Source organism: Acanthamoeba castellanii, assembly GCF_000313135.1.
Source record: "Acanthamoeba castellanii str. Neff unplaced genomic scaffold scf7180000084577, whole genome shotgun sequence".
NCBI classification, from domain to species: Eukaryota; Discosea; order Longamoebia; family Acanthamoebidae; genus Acanthamoeba; species Acanthamoeba castellanii.
The window spans coordinates 81,324-97,618 of NW_004457606.1; the positions used below are offsets into that span (position 1 = coordinate 81,324).

General features: G+C 60.2%; 3 protein-coding genes and 1 pseudogene across 3 annotated transcripts; 1 reads left to right on the forward strand and 3 right to left on the reverse strand.

The window, feature by feature from the left end:
* Positions 1–2,161, forward strand: part of ACA1_046180 — a 6,065-nt pseudogene extending 3,904 nt beyond the window's left edge.
* A 589-nt stretch (positions 2,162–2,750) lies between these two features.
* On the reverse strand, positions 2,751–10,736 carry ACA1_046390 (uncharacterized protein; the record flags this gene model as incomplete). The annotated part of the gene is made up of 22 exons (XM_004347701.1): positions 2,751–2,925; positions 3,037–3,221; positions 3,333–3,570; positions 3,678–3,897; positions 3,980–4,108; positions 4,218–4,426; positions 4,519–4,971; positions 5,131–5,726; positions 5,816–6,025; positions 6,049–6,876; positions 6,954–7,138; positions 7,221–7,927; positions 8,023–8,259; positions 8,385–8,503; positions 8,582–8,671; positions 8,749–8,860; positions 8,961–9,174; positions 9,313–9,424; positions 9,449–9,503; positions 9,626–9,863; positions 9,979–10,424; positions 10,582–10,736. 22 exons carry the CDS (start codon positions 10,734–10,736, stop codon positions 2,751–2,753), a joined length of 5,913 nt encoding a protein of 1,970 aa, XP_004347751.1.
* Positions 10,737–11,021: 285 nt separating this feature from the next.
* On the reverse strand, positions 11,022–13,447 carry ACA1_046400 (uncharacterized protein; the record flags this gene model as incomplete). Its single annotated transcript, XM_004347702.1, has 9 exons — positions 11,022–11,305; positions 11,383–11,547; positions 11,665–11,752; positions 11,790–11,859; positions 11,964–12,070; positions 12,165–12,248; positions 12,338–12,534; positions 12,633–12,758; positions 12,847–13,447. The coding sequence occupies 9 exons, from the start codon at positions 13,445–13,447 to the stop codon at positions 11,022–11,024; spliced, it is 1,722 nt and encodes a 573-aa protein (XP_004347752.1).
* A 663-nt stretch (positions 13,448–14,110) lies between these two features.
* ACA1_046410 (uncharacterized protein) lies at positions 14,111–16,026 on the reverse strand (the record flags this gene model as incomplete). Its single annotated transcript, XM_004347703.1, has 11 exons — positions 14,111–14,326; positions 14,446–14,522; positions 14,647–14,719; positions 14,804–14,875; positions 14,984–15,077; positions 15,149–15,227; positions 15,294–15,391; positions 15,490–15,565; positions 15,641–15,735; positions 15,805–15,888; positions 15,956–16,026. The coding sequence occupies 11 exons, from the start codon at positions 16,024–16,026 to the stop codon at positions 14,111–14,113; spliced, it is 1,035 nt and encodes a 344-aa protein (XP_004347753.1).
* Positions 16,027–16,295: the final 269 nt, after the last annotated feature.

The following is a 16,295-nucleotide window of genomic DNA, read 5'->3' on the forward strand; positions in this document are numbered from 1 at the left end:
CCGAGGCGCGCCCGCCGCGGCGCGACGCGACGTGCCCCTTCCCACCCCGGCCCCGCGCAAGCCCGCCCAGCCGCAGGCCGAGACCACCGAGGCCGCCGCGGCAGCAGACGCCACCCACAAGGAGGAGGAGGCGGCCAAGGCCGCGGCTGCAGCTGCAGCTGCGGCGGCCGAAGAGGCGGCGAAGGCAGAGCGGGAGCGCGAGGAGAGGGAGAAGGAGGAGAAGGAGAAGAAGGCGGCCGAGCAGCGCGAGAGGGAGATGGCCGAGCGGGAGGCGCGGGAGAAGAGCGAGAGGGAGCGGGCCGAGCGGGAGGCGCAGCAGCAGCAGCAGAAGGCAGCCGAACGCGAACAGGCCGAGCGGGAGCAGTTGGCCCGGGAGGAGCGCGAGAAGGCCGAGCGCGAACAGGCCGAGCGGGAGCGACTCGCGCGTGAACAGGAGAAGCAGCAGCAGCGGCAGGAGGAGGAGGAGGAGGAGCGGCCAAGGCCGAACAGAGGGAGCGCGAGGAGCGGGCGCAGGCGGAGGAGCGGGAGCGGGAGCGACTCACGCAGGCGGCGAGGGAGGAGAAGGAGAAGGAGAGGGAGGCGGAGGAGGCGCGGAAGGCCAAGGCCGCGGAGGAGGCCGCGGAGAGGGCGGAGGAGGAGAAGCGGGAGGCGGAAATGGAAAGGGCGCGGGAGGAGGCGGCCCAACGGGAGGCGCGAGAGAGGAGCGAGAGGGAGCAGGCGGAGCGAGAGAGGGCCGAGAAGGCGAAGGAAGAGGAAGAGGCCGAGGCCGAGGCGCGTAAGCAGCAGCAGCAGCAGCAGGCCGGGAGGAGGAAGAGGCGGCCGCCGCCGCTGCGGAAGCCGAGGCCGAGGCGGAGGAGGAGGCTAAGTCGGAGGTGCAGCCGCAGCAGTCCAGGCTGCGCACCAAGACCGACCTGCTCGACACGCTCGCCCCCAAGGGCCGGAAGCGCCTCGGTACCGACCCCCTCTCGTGTGCGCGTGTGCCGTGCGTGCCGTGTTCTTACCGTCCATGCGCGACCGCACACGCGCGCCTGCGTTTGTCGATGATGATGGCGACGATGCGTGGTGTAGACTCGTTGAGCAAGGAGCGGTTCGTGCCGGAGGAGAGCCTGCGCAAGCGGGGCAAGTCCCGCAAGAAGCCCAAGCGGCGGGCCATAACGGGCGCCGGCCGGCGCGAGCAGTTCAGCCACCCGGCCCTCAAGGAGCTCGAGCCCTGCACTGCCGACCTCGGCGACGACGCGCCCGCCGTCGATGACGCGTCGCCGTCCCACCACGCGCAACCCATCACCACTGTACGCCCGACCGCGCTCTCGCTATCCCTCGCCGCACTCGCTCACCGCACTCGCTCGTCGCACACACCGCACACGCTGCAGGCGATGGGATTGAACGTGTCGCCGCACGGCTCGAAGTCGGTTGTACTGAGCCGACCGGGCGCGCCGGGTGGGCGTGGCCGCGGCGGCATGATGGGCTTTGGCAACATCGACCTCGGCGCCGTCCGCCTGAAGAAGTCGGCGCCCGGCGCCGCCACCGCCGCCGCAGGCGAGAAGGCTTCGACGCCGCCGACGTCGCCGGCAGTGACCGAGCACCGCTCGCTGCTGCGCACCCACTCGTCGCCCGGCTTGGCTGCGGCGCCCATGAGCCCAAGCGGCCGGGCGTCGCCGTCGGGCTCGGGCTCGCTGCGCGGGTCGCCCGCCGGCGCCGGCAGCTCGTCGGCCCTCGATAGCCTCCTCCAGTGGTGCAAGTCCATCGCCGAAAAGTACGAGGGCGTCACCGGTACGTCTTCGCTTTCTCTTTCGCTTTCTCTCTTTGCCCCCCGCGAGTGTCGGAGCTAAAATGCACCTTCCGCTGGTATTGTGTTGCAGTGACCAACTTCACGACGTCGTGGAAGGACGGAAAGGCGTTCGCGGCGCTGGCCCACTACCACGTGCCCTCGGCCTTTGCTTGGGACGACGTCGAGGCCATGACGCCCTTCGCCAGGTTCGAAGCCAGCTCCTCTTCGTTTTCGTTTCGTTTCGTTTTGCTGGTGGTTTCAGAAACTGCAACTTAGCGGTTTGTTGGGTCTGCACGCAGGTTGGAGAAGGCGTTTGCGGCGTTGGACGGCGTCGGGGTGACGCACATCCTGGATCCGGAGGACATCACGGGCCTCCGATCCCCGAGCGGCTGAGCACCATCACCTACCTCAACGAAATCGCCAAACGTCTGCGCTAAAATGTGTGGATGACATTGAGAAATTTAAACTTGCTACAAAAGTGTTTTCACTTCACCGAAAATGCAAGGTCAAAGGTTTTTACACTAAAACAAGAAAGGCAGAACAAAGGCATAACTCACTCATGTGCGGAGGGAACAAGGAAGAGGGCGAGGGGTGCACGTTCACCAACGTGTGCCTGTGCCTGCTGGCCGTGCTGCTCCCGCCCATTGCCGTGCTCATCAAGCTGGGCGCTCTCGGGTTCTACCAAGAACGACCCCACTACCTCTGCAGCGTCGTGTGCTTTGTGGCCCTGTTCACGCTCGCTGGCTTCATCCCAGGTTCTTCGCTTCGTTCGCCCTTCTTTGGTGTTTTCTTCCATTCACCTTCTTTCGTTCTTCTCTGCCGTAGGCGTGGTCTTGGCCTGCTTCATCATCTGCCGGGTTGGCGACAACTATGAAGGGTGACCCACGTGTGTTCATACATAAATACATCAACATATATAAACAGAAATAAAAACATATATTTATAAATCAAATATGGTAGTCTGTTCCAGGAGCCTGGCCTCTTAGCCCTTGCGGGTGGTGGCTGGCGGGAGGTGTTTGTGGAGGACGGGCATGTAGGCGTGGGCGATCCACTCGAGCAGCGCTCCGTGTTCCTCGTTGTGCAGTTCGAACGAGTTGTGGGCCAGCTCGTGGCACGTCGTCATGTACCAGAACGACATCGCCTCCGCCGCGCTCCTTCTGCTCCTCATCCAACCGACACACACCTCACATCAGTCGGTGTGCGGTGTGCGGTGGTGTGTGCGATGACGTGTGTGCGGTGGTGCGTGTGCGGGGAGTCGCGATTGGTACCCATGGTGCAGGTCGGCGTAGATGCCCAGGTTGAAGTAGACGGCGCGCTGGAGGTTGAAGGCGATGCGGTTGCCCGAGTGGGCCACGAACATCTTAAAGCTCTGCAGCGGCACCGAGAAGATCTGCCCCGCCAGCTTCCGCAGCAACGCCGCCATCCCCTCCGCCGCCTCCATCAACTCATCCGCCTGTGTGCGTGTGCGACGAGCGTGTGCGGTTTGCGCGTGTGCGTGTGCGGTCGTGTGAGTGGTAACAGCGCACACGCGCGGCCAGCCACGTCAGCACGCGTGCAAGCGTACCGAGTCGACGCCGTCTTCGAGGTAGAGGTCGACGCCCTGGACGGTGGCGAGCTTGCGGAGGGTCTGCTGCGGGATGACCTCGCAGCTGTAGTGCACGCTCCGCTTCTCGCCGGCCTCCTGCCGCACCCGCGCGGGCGCCTGGGCCGAGAAGCCCCGCATGGCCAGGCCCAGCTGCCGATTCATCTCCCGCTGGTGGTCCCGGCCCGACGCCGACCGTCGATCGTCCCTCGTGTGCGTACTGTGCGCAACCCACGTCCGGTCAGCACACCGCGCGTGTCGTGTCATGTCGTGCCGTGCGTGTCGTGTTGCATGCCGTGCGTGTCGTGTCGTGTGTCGTGTGTGCACCTTTCTTTGTAGGTGTTGGATTGGACGAGCTGCTCCTCTTCTTCGCCGCGGGTGGTGCGCAGTTGGGGCTCGGAGGTGGTCGAGGTGGACGTCGGCGTGACGTCAGCATGGCCGTCGCCCGCCTTTATAGCCGCGAGCGGGTGGTACGCGTCGGGCTTGCCCGCAGATGGCGCGGCCGCCTCGTCCCGGCCCAGCTGCAGCAGCCGGTCAACGGGCCACCCTACGCACGTTAAGGAGGCGCGGTGATGTTATTAAGGTGGCGGAGTGGTAAGAGTGATGATTAAGGTGGCGGTCTCGCATACCTCCGCGCCGCAGGGCCGGAATGGAGGTCTGGAGGAGCATCGCCACGAGGAGCGCGTCGTCGTGCTTGGGCTTCGCGTAGAGCATCGGCACCAGCTCGCTCCCCACATCGAAGTAGTCAACATCACCACCTGATCGACACCGCACGAGTCAGTCTCCCACGCACGGCCACACACGACACACACGACCGCACACACGACACACACACGACCGCACGACCGCACACGCGCACAAGGGTACCGTCGGTGATGTAGAGGCACACGTCGTCTTTGCGGCGCTGGACGATGCTGACGCTGGCCTCCTCGTGCACCTTCTTGCCGCCCTTGAACTGAAGCACGCGCTCGATTCGATCGACGGCGTAGATCGTGAGCTGATCGAGCATTCGTTCGGCCTCGGGTCGCAGATGCTTCCGCTTCTTGCCCTGCATCGTGTGCGTCAACAGTGGCTTCCTGCGGAGCACAATCCAAAAACCGCGTCAGACACACACACGACACACACGACACACACGACACACACACCACACGACCGCACACACACGAACCGTTCGGCGAGGAGCTGCTTAAATTGGCGTGTGGCGTCGGTGAGCCGGGGCGTGCCACGTGGGATGGTCTTCTGCTGGAGGTCGGCGGTGACCCACCGGGCGCCGAGCTCCTCGTACATGCGCACGAGCACGGCCGAGCCCTCGACTGGCGGCACCCGGGGCGGGTTGAAGAGCTTGCACAGCCGCTCGTTGTCGATCAGATAGCACTCGCTGGCGCGCTTCATGACGGCCACCTCGCGCGTCGACGCGTCATTCCTGTCATTCCTTGCATTCCTGGCATTGCTACCAGATTCCGCTTGAAGCTGGTCTTCTTCGTCGTACTGGTAGGCCACGCAGAAGGGGGTCTGGGCCAGCTGGTTGACCAGCGCGGCCGAGCCGGTCAGCTGCGGGAAGGCCGTCGCGAAGATCTTGAGCAGCTGCAGGTATCGTCGAACGCCGTTCTTGGCCAGGAAGCTGACGTCATCATCACCCCACAGAGAAATGTGTCGTGTGTGTCGTGTGTGTCGTGTGTGTCGTGTGTGTCGTGTGTGTCGTGTGTGTCGTGTGTGTCGTGTGTGTCGTGTGTGTCGTGTGTGTCGTGTGTAATTTATGGAATGTGGGTGCGGCTTGTACCGTTTGTGGTGGTGGATGAAGTTCTGGGCGAGCTGCTCGACCGAGGGCACCTCACCCACGCCGCAGCTCCGCAGGAAGAAGTTGGCGCGACTCCCGAAATTCACAAAGTCCAGCAGATTGTCGTAGACCTCGCGCGGTGAGGTATGCAAGCCGCCGCCGCCGGTGTCCCTGCGCGGCTCGTCCATGGTCGTCGCGCTGTTGTTGTCGGCGTTGTTGCTTCGCCTGTTCTTACCCTTGGCCTTGCCCTTGAGCCGCCGCTGCTGCTGCTGGTGGCCGCCTCGGTTGGGCGTGTTGGTGGTGGCCTTCTCCTCTTGCTCAGCGTCGGGCTTGGTCGCCAGGGCGGTCGCAGGATTCTCATGAATGAAGACCTGGTGGACCTTGGCGTGCGTGACATTCTTGGGCTGGTGGCGGTGGTGGTCGTCGCCGGCACCGGCGTTAGTCGTGGTGGGTGGTCCCACATCGTCGGTGAAGACCGGCACGAAGGCCGAGGCCTGCAGCACGGCCCAGTCCTGCTTCTTGAAGTCGTTGATGCGCGTGAAGAGGTACGCGAACACCTGTTGCGCTTCGGTCATCGTCATCGGCGGCTGACGGACGATCTGTCATTACACCACACACTCCATGTCAACAATGTTTTTTGAACATATGCGTGCGGTGTGTGTCGTGCTTGTGCGTGTGCGGTACGTACCATGTCAAGGATGAAGGAAAGCGGCGGGTGTGCGGCTACGCCGAGCCGCTGGGCGAGGTCCCTCCATCGGGGCACCACCACGGGGAACCCGAACGGCGAGTCGTTGAGGAAGCACGCACCGGGCTGGCACAGCACGCTCACCACTTGCTCGGGTCCCTCCGCTTCGCCTGCTGGCGTCAGCCTGGTCAGCAGGTCCTGCTCGCCCGTCGGCTCGACCGCAGCCGGAGGTCCACTGGGTTGCGCCTGCGCCTGCGTTCGGCCTTTCCGATTCTTTCCGCGGAAGAGGGCGGCGGGCTCGGTCGGCGCAGGCGTGGCCGGGCCTTGCGCTTGAGGGATCGCGCGTAGGCGGAGCCGGCGGGCAGGGTGGCCGGCAGAAAGGGCGCGGTGACGTTGGTCGCGGTGAACGAGGGCTCGGCGCTGATCATCTCGGCCGCGTGCTTCTCCAGGTACGACAGTACCGCGTTCCGCATCGGGTCATCGGTGTCGGCGAGCAACTGGAACGGCAGCGCAGACGAGACGGCCGACGACGACGACGACGCGGAAGAGGAATTCGAGGCAGCCGCCAGCTTGACGAGGGCGTGGATGCTGGGCGCGTTCTTGAGGCCGATCTTGAACAGCAGCTGGGCCTGCTTGGATGTCGGCAAGAACTCGCCGTCAGCCGCTCCCTTTAGTGAGGCCTTCTTCTTAATCGCCCGGGCTCTCTTGGCTGCAGCGGGGCCTCGCGCCGGCTTGACCTCCACCGGCTCATCTTCACCGGCGGTGGCGGTGACTTGGGCCTCGCCAGCCGCCAGCTGGCTCTCGGGCTTGGGCCAGGCGAGCACCTCGAAGCCCAGTTCAACGATCTCCGGGTGCGGGAAGTAGAGCTCGCAGGCTTTGCGCATCTGCGATTTGGCGACCGTGCTGACGTCACGGCCCGTGGAAGCCGTGTCGGCGGCTGCATCGGCGGTGTTCACGCTGGCGCGCTGGTGCACGATGCCCGGCAGGAACGAAGACCGCTTCAGCAGCTCCCAGTCTGCGGTGGTGAACGAAGTCTGTCGCTCGGCCAGGAACGTCACCAGGTCCTGCCCAAGAGTGGGGTGGTGGTAAGCAAGCTCGCTTGTAATTCCAAGAATTGTTGTGGGAGTAGTTGTAGTAGTACCTGGATGTCCCAGGAGAGCTCCTCGAGGCGATCGAATACGATCTTGAGCTCGACCGTGTCGCGCACGCCCAGCTGGGCCAGGAAGGCCTTGCCCACCTTGTGCAGGAGCTCATCGGACACGTGCACGATGTCCCTGAACAGCTGCACTCGCGGATGGTACGTGTCCGGCGGCATACGGAAGGTCACTGCCACGTCAACCCACGCCAGCCAGCGTTAAGCACCGCACGACACGACACAAATAAAGAGCGAAAGCGATAACAAACGTACGTGTCGGCGGCTTGTCGTTATTGTCAACGTTGTCGTCTTCGTCCTCGATGAGGATCGATGGATTGAACTGGAGCATGGTGACGATCTCCTGCTTGAGCTGCGCGGTGGCCTTGGCGTGGTGTTCGGCGATGAAGACCATCAGGTTGAGGTACTGCTCGCGCTGGAGCTCCACCGCCGCCCGCCGGGCCTCCACCTCGACCAGCGCAGTCTTCCGTTTGGTGTCGACAGGCCCGAACTCGCCCCGGAGGAACTGCGGGTTGCGCTTCACGTGCTTCCACCACTCGGCGAACGAGAGCTCGGCCCACCCGAAGCCCCGGTGCATGAGCTCCTTCTTGCACAGGGCCGCCACGGCCGGGTGCGCGGTGCCGAGCGGCACCGGCAGCGCGCGCATGGCCTTGTTGAGCGCATAGTACTTGACCTTGCCCAGGTTCTGCTCGACCACGGCGGCGGTCTCGTCGGTGGTCTCGGCTTCGGCGGTGTCGGCGTCGGCGGCGGTGAGCAGGACGGTGGTGGCGCTGAGCAGCTTGGCGGTGTTCTTCTCCTTGAGGTTCTTGCCGAAGAGCTCCTGCTGCACGTCGGACGCGTTGTACCACTTGACGAGCGCGGCCAGGTCGTCCAACGAGAACCGGCGTCGCTGCACGCTCTCCAGCATCTCGTCGAGCGTCACATTCTTCACCAACTTACGCTTCACCAGCTGCTGGAAGAACCTGCGAAACTCAAAGTTAACATTATGACACACGACACACACACGACACACACACCACACACGACACACGCCACGCACAATACACCGAGAAAGTACCGTTGGCACTTGTTGTAGAGCGGGCGTGGGATGATGGAGTATGACGGTTGCTTGCTGCCGCCCTTGGGCCTGGCGGCGGCGATGAAGTCCTCCATGCGGAGATGGGGCAACCGAGCCACGCGGCACGGGATGACGCCCGAGGCCGAGGGCACGGGCAGGTCGTTGCCCGGCTGCAGGGTGTCCGGCGACAGAAAGTAGTACTGCGAGAGCAGGGTGTTCACCTGCGTGCTCGGGTGGCTGTCCACGAAGCTACAAACATATTTGGCCACGACCGTATGCGTGTTTTAGTATCGTGTGTGTGTGCTGTGTGTGTGTGTGCTGTGTGTGTGTTGTGTGTGTTATGTGTGTGTTGTGTGTTTTACCTGTATGCCTCGAGCAGGTTGGCGATGGTGGCTTGGTCTGCCAGTGATTGAGGAGTCTCTTCGGTCGGCACTACGTGCGCCAGCGAAGCCAGCACGTGGTCATAGTACAGACGCGACACCTTTGTGGTGGTGGGGGAACACGTAAGTAATAGAAGACATCAAAAGCAGCCAAGCAATAATCGTGAGAATGGTCGCACCTGGCCGGCCACCGAAAGAAGATTACAGTTCCAGTTGGATATGTACACGTCCTGGAAATCAATATTTTCTCGCTCGACCGTCGGTATCAACTGTGAAAGAAATGCACCGCAATCAGAGTCAGGTCAGGCCAGTGGTGTCCCAGAGCAAACCAAAACAGCCCGCGTACCTGGGCAGCGATGTGGAAGCCCGAACCCGTGGTCTGATGTGTCGAAAAGCCGATGTAAATGTGCCCGTTGTTCGGGCTCGGAAATAGATCAGCCACAAACTGGTCTCGCTCTCTGCATTTCGAACATAAATATATCAGGGATCAGCGGTGTACAGTGTGCGTGGTGCGTGTGCGGTGGTGCGTGTGCGTGTGGCAAGAAGTGGAACACGTACTGGTCCAACGTTTCGAAATTATAGAGCATCAGAATGTTGGTGCGCGAGGGTGGACTCTTCTTGAGGATGCGCTTCATGTTCTCCAGGTAGGTCGGCACGAGGCCCCAATGGACGTCGACCTGCGCCGCGAGCTGCCTCGTGCTGACCCGATACGATGGCGTCGTATCGGGGTACATCGTGACCTCCACCACCCGCTGGTGCTCCTCCAGCGACGCTGCGATGAGCAATTAAATGGAAATAGCGAGTCGCAGGTCAGCAGCGGTCAACGGGAGGCTACGAGTCAAACATAGTCAAGGCTCGAAAAGTCAACGCTGGTGACAGTTCAGTTAAGTAGGAGAGGGCAGACACGCACCGATGGTCATGAAGCCCAGTCCGTCTTTCTGTAGCTTGGCGAGCTGGTTGGGATTCCTCTTTGGCGGTACCTTGATGGACGTCGCGTCGCCCGACGAGGTGTCCGTGCGCACCTGGAACAGCGCCTGGCCGTCCACCAGCAGCGTGATCTGCCGCACGTTGGTCGTGAACGCCACCGACTTGACCAGGAACCTTGGAAGACAATATGTACAATTCATTACAATCAGCACACGTGTGTGTGCCTGTGTGTGCGGTGGTGCGTGTGCGCGTGCGCGTGTGCGGTTGAGTGTGAATGATGACGGGTGAGTACGCACTTGCACAGTTGGTCGAGATCGAGCGGCAGGGGCTCGCGCCCCTCGAGGATGAAGGAGACCCACTTCTTGTCCTCGGCCTTCTGCGCCGCCGGCGCGTCGGATTCGATCTGGCCCCGGGTGGTGACCAGCATGTCGCCCTTCCAGTGGAACGCGAGGTACTCGTCACCGGACCTGACGATCGGCTGCTCCGTCACCGCAAACACCGAATAGAAGCCCACGCCGAACATGCCGCACGCCTCTGCACTCACACACACGCGTGTGTCCATCCATGTCAGCATGTGTCGTGTCGTGTTGTTAGTCGTTAGTCGTTAGTCGTGTCGTTGGTCGTGTCGTGGTGTGCGGTGTGTGCGCACCAGAGTTGGGATTGCCCTCAGCGATCTTGCGCACACGGTTCCAGTCGTCGCCGCTGAACGTGCGTCCGTTGTTTCTGATCTCGATCTCGGTGGCCACGCAGGTGCCGAATCGTCGCAGCTCGCCGGCCGCGCTGCCGGCCTTGCCCTTCTTCTTCGCTGCCGGCTCGTTGCCGGCCGACGACGAGTCATCACTCGATGAAGAAGAGGTCGACGACCAGGTGGAGCCCCACTTGAAGATGTTGAGAATGGCCGAGGCGGCTGATGAAGCGGATGACACGATGGAGGAGGAAGACGATGATGGTGAAGTCTCCCCTCCACCGCCGTCGTCGGCGTGGGTAGCGGGCTGGTAGGCTGCGCCCGCCCCGGTGCTCAGGCGCACCTCCACGTGAGAGGCCCCAGCGTCGTTGGCGTTCTGTATGAGCTCCCGGAACAGCGTGAACTCGGAACTGTGCACACATCACCAAGACCGAATAACCCATTACTCCTCTATTTAAATTCCTATTTCCCAATTTATAAGTGGTTATTTTATATTTTTTTGTTTTTTAATTATTTTAATATTTTTATTCAAGAAAATAGCTTCGAAGAACTAGAAAGGAGGCAAACCTGTAGCGTGCGAGGATCTTGTCGATGAGGTGCCGCTGGTTCACTTCTACGCGCTCCTCCACGCCCTGCGCGAACAGGAGGCTCCTCAGCTTTTCGGCAGACAGCGGCTGTTGCTGTTGCATCTCTGCTTGTTTGCTCTGTTGCTGCTGTTGCATCTTTTTGTTTTTCTAAACTCTCTGCACTCGAGCAGCTGCTTGACTCTTGTGCCTCGTGTGCGTTGTGGCCCCGACGTGGCCTGCAGGACCGTATCAGCGAAGTCAAGGCCTCGCCACATGCTCCCTGTGAAAAAGCAGGCGAAGACAGAATTCTCTGGGAACGAAAAGAACAAAGAAATAAAAAAGAAATCAAAAGCAGGAATGCTTGGAATGCCACCGCAAGCCAGGCTTTTACCGGGAACCGGTGTAGGTGATTGTTATTTCGATTTTGTGCGCATTCGCTGCTCAGATGAAGGAGAGGTCGTACCACCAGATGCGTTGGTGGTACTGGAGGAAGACGATGGCCAGAAGCCCGTTGTGGGCGATGATGGCGGCGATGAACCCGATGAAGGTGTGGTTGTGCGCCAGCGTGCGCGCGATGGGCGCCAGCTGCCGGAAGACCTCGCGCCAGTGCCAGCGCAGCAGCGCGTAGCCCATCAGGCCCGCGAGCAGGGTCACCACGAAGTTGCATGACGCGTAGATGATGCTGTTGGCGTAGTCGGATCCCGACAACACATTTGGGTGCTTGCCTGAATGCATTCTACGTCAGCAACGGCACACGCACACGCACACCCACCACCGCACACGCACACAATTTTGGTGGTACCTTCGGACGAGGTGATGATGGTGTAGGGGTCGTTGGAAAAGTTGAAGTATTGGTTGTTGGTGTCGTAGTAGCGCAGCACGAGGCTCACGGTGAAGTAGAATGCGATCGCCACCAACTTGCTCGTGATTCGCCAGAAGTAGAATCGCGCCTGTCGCCGTCGATAACCTGAACATGTGCACGTGCGTGCGGGTGCGGGTGCGGGTGTTTGGTGCGTGTGCGTGTGCGTGTGCGTGGTGCGGTGAGCTACAGTGCTTAAGGGAGTCAGGATGGAGTGGCGGGTACCGGGTCGGTTGTTGGAGTGGCCGCGTTCGTTGGGGTTGGTGTCCTCGAAGTCTGGCTTTGGCATCCGCCTACACTTGCCTTGCAGCACCTGCCGCACCCAATCAAGTCAGCCAAGCCGACGACACGATGATGAAGATGAAGACGATGACGATGAAACACTGCACCGCTTTGATCCACACGCGGAACCTGAACCAACTGGTCGTGAGAGAAATAAGGAAATAAATCATGTTAGAACGAACCGGTGGTGTGGGAGTGCCGTAGCAGCAGCTGAGAAGGAACGAGGGAAGGATGCCACGTACATAGAAGTGAGGAAGATGAGGTTAGCGACGTCGCCCACAAAGTTGATGAGCCAAATGTAGAGGAACGTGATGGGATCCTTCACATTGGGGAAGGCCAGCGTTTGGAACTGTTTCAGACACACATGACACGACACGACACACGTAGAGATGTCAGTGCCGTTGCGAAGCAGCGTTTGGAGTGAGAGGCACAGTGATGCATACCATGTCGCTCACATTGTTGATCCAGAAGCCGGAGATGAGCATTGCCAGTTCAATAGGAAATGGATCGGTGAACGACAGCATGATCTACGCGTAGCAACAGTAACTTAAGTCAATCAGCTTTGCCGGCTCTTTACACCCATGTCATTCACAGTGCGTGCGGCGCGTGCATGTACCTTTCGGTTGATGAAGACGACGATCGAGAGGGCGAAGGTGAGCACAGACTGCAGGTTGGCCGGCAGTTCGCGGAAGAGGATGACGTAGATGGCCAAGATGACCAAGTGAATGTACAGCAGCGTCACAATCTTCATGTACTTTCGGTACAGCACCAGCAGCGCCTCATTTCTCTTCAGTCGTTGCCATACCCAAGTCCCTGCGGGCGTGTGTCGTTGGTCGTGTCGTGTCGTGTCGTGTCAGAGTCAAAAAGTGGAAAAGAAGAAAAGAAGAAAAGGAAAAGGAAGCGGGCGATACCGAAGAAGGCGACGAGGAAGGAGATGCCGAGGGACACGAGGCCGATGAAGCTGAAGAAGTCGAACAGCAGCACCAGCGCCAGAATCACCACCAGCTCCAACACGTACACCGCCGCCATGATCGGCACTGCGCGAGTAGTCTCATTAGTCGCTCATGCGCGTGCGGTCGTGCGAGTGCGGCGGTGTGTGCGTGTGCGTGTGTGCGTGTGCGGTACATTTTTCGGGGAAGAGGGTGAAGGGTCGTTCGTCGCCGTGTGCGCCCCAGTAGGGGGTGAGCTGGAGGTAGGCCACGAGGGCCATGATGAGCGGGTTGACGAAGAAGATGAACGGCCACGCCCCGTGTCGGTCGAACACCGCATCGGGCTCGCCGAGCGGGATCAGGAGCAGGAGCAGGATGAAGGCATTGGGAATGACCAGCACCATGACCCAGAACAGCGCACCGATTTTGGTCAGGCCCAGCTCCTGGCCCAGCCGCCACCGCTCGGGCACCCGCTCGACCTCGTCGGCTTCGCCCTGCTCTTCGTCCCCCAGCCTCTTCTTCTTTGCTTCATCGGCGCTCTGGTCAAAGTCGTCGAATTCTTCGAATTTCTTGGCGTCAGCGTCCGCGGCTGGCGGCGCGCTTGGGCCGCCCATGGCCCGCTCGAGATCGGCCTCGGCCGAAGCTGGTGGTGGCGGTTGTTGGTGGGTTGTGGCGGTGGGCGGTGGTATGGCATCGTTGGCGTTGGCGCTGTCAGGGGCGGGCGGCTCTGGAGGTGGCGGTGGCGGTGGCGGTGGCGGTGGCGGTGGCGCGGGGTCATCGAGGCTGATCTCCTGCATGGCGAGGACGTCGTCCTCTTCTCTATCTGGCACCCTGGCATGGCAAGGAGTACCCAAATAAATAACAAACAAACAAACAAAAAAACGAAATAAAAACGAATAAAAACATATTCATGGTGCGTGTGTGTTCGGGTCTCGTTCCTGGAGGAGGAATGAGGTGGTGCGGTGGGAGGTGGTCGTAGTAGTTGTGGGCAATCAGGGAGGAGGGCTAAAGGGAAGTGGGCAGGTGAGAGGCACCGAACGATCGGTCCGGGATGGCGGCAGGTCGCGGAGTGAGGTCCACACTCACTAAAGTCCCTTCGGAGACGGTCCGGAATGCCGCAGAAATCGCCTCGGGCACCGTTTCGCGCCGGAGCCGCGAAATGTCGGGAAAATTCACATTGGCCCGAAGTTAAAAAATTTATGCGCCATTGGTTGCGCTGGTGCCCAACCGGCGAACCGAGGCAAAGCAGGACAGATAATAGCGATAATATATAATAATAAACATGTATTTGTACACGTGACCAAAGAGGTAAATGGGCAAGGAGACATCATATGAGGAGAGATACCACACTCAGGTGCATGCGCGTGCGATCCCTCGAAAATGATGAGCAGCAGCAGCAGGCGAACGCCGCACGCGCACACGCCTCTGGTGGTGGAGGTGGAGGAGTGGGCAGGTGTGGCTTAGTGTGGCGTGCCGAGGGGGGACTCGATGTTGAAGCTCGTGGGCGTGGCGTTGATGTAGCTCTGGTAGCTCCCCGCGTCCTCGTCGGTGTAGCTGTGGTCCACGAGGCTGTACTCGCCCACGCTCGGCACGTTCATCGAGAAGTGGCGCCGGTTACTGGTGAAGTACAGATCCGACGACGTGCGCGACACCTCGCTCGTCGTACTGTCCTCGCCCTGTGATGATGAATGAGGGGAGGGTCAGTTAAGCTGTGTGTCGTGTGTCATTTGTGTCGCGTGTGTCGCGTGTGTCGTGTGTCGTTTGTGTCGTGTGCGTCGCGTGTGTCGCGTCGTACGCGCAGGTGCGGGAAGTTGATATCGCCGGCTGCATTCTTCCGCTTCATCATGGCCGTGTTCTTGAAGGCGTAACACACTGCGAACAATGGTAATTAGTCAATGGCATCATACGAACAATGGTAATCAGTCAACATCAACATTTGAGTTCAACGTTTGACGAATGAGAACTCCAGAGCCCCCGTGTGTTCAAGTTGGGTTACCTGCCCAGACCGGCAAGATGAGCTCGAACCAACGGACGATAATGTGAACGACCGCGTCGGCGGCCGGCACATTCTGCAGTGAGACATATAAAATAGAACATGAGCTGAGGAGTCACACGACACACACAGCAGCGCTAACTGAGGCGCGAGTACATACACTCAAGTAGAGCTCACATTCTCGACCGTTCGACGATGCCGACACCAGGAAGACGTCGTAGAAGATGGCGCCCTGTGTATACGGAGGTGGCACGAGCGCTCGTTAACACTTGGCTCACAAAATAGTAGACCGCTGTTGCGGTGCGGTGCGGTGCGTTGGACGTTGGACGTTGGTGCGTACCAGGGTGGTGAAGAACCACACGATGGAGAGAGACCACAGCTGAAACTTGCTGCGCTGCTTGAATCGCGGCGAAATAGTGGTCTTGTTCAACTTTCTGCACACCAATGAGTCAGCGCGACGTGGGTGTGCGGCGGTGCGTGTGCGTGTGCGGCGGTGCGTGAGTACCGAAGGATGAGGTAGGCGCAGATCAAAAACATGCAAGTCAGCACGAAGCCGCTCACCGAGAAGATGAGCCAGGCCGGATCTGGGCAAGGAACAACAAGTCAGCGCAGTCTGAGCCACGGGCGTAAGATGTGGGGTGCGAGCGTACCTTGGCACTCGTCGAGGAAGGAGAAGAGGCCGAGGATCGACAGCACGAGGATGGCGGTGAGGTAGAGGACGAGGCCCGTCGTCACGGGCCACACGATCCTGTTGGTGTATGCCACGCACGATCGATCAGCCCATAAGCACTTCTTAGGAAGAAGAAGAAGAAGTCTTACCACTTCATGTAGTGCTCACGGCCCCACGAGCGCAGGACCGAGTGGAAGAAGAAGAAGCAGATGGCGCACAGCTGAAGCAGCTTCAAGTAGGACAGCGCCACGGCTGGGATGGAGAAGAGGGGTGAGGATGAAAGGGACCGGCCGGTCTGCAGACACGGTGCTGGAGATATGGATGTACCAAGGCCGTGTCGTTTGAAGGCAGCGTAGCGAAGGATGCCGAGAAGCATCTCCAAGATCACTAAGAACAAAATCACTTGCTGATGACCCCACCAGCTGCGATGCAACATTCATTAGGATTAAAAGGATCGATCAATGGAGTATTATTCTTGGAAGGGGAGCTACCGTCTTGTCTTGTAGAGAACGGGGATGAGAACGGCCAGGGCGATCAGAAACGTGAGGGTGAACAAGGAAGCCAGCACAGTAGACCTGCAGTGCGAGGATGGGAGATCATCAGATCCTGACGATTAATTGTGGATGGTCCAGGCGAGCGTACGAGATGCAGGGCCACAGAGAGAATTCTTCGAAGCATTCGTAGACTGGGTAATGATACTCAGGCGGTGCCATGCTTGGCGATTAATTAATCCAATTAATCAGCAACCGTTTCTGAAATTTAATTTCCTCTTCCTCTCTGCGTCTTCTTCTTCCTCCTTCCTTCTCCTGCGTCTTCTCGTCCTCCACCCACCGAGTCAAGCCCTCGATGTCGTTTGATCCTGGTCCAGAGCACCGATGAAAGCTCGATCGGAAAACCGTTTCTTAAATCCAATTTTCCAGCCAATTTTCCAACCAACGAGATCGAGCACAACGAGTTCGCAGCCGCGGGCTAGCTGTGACGA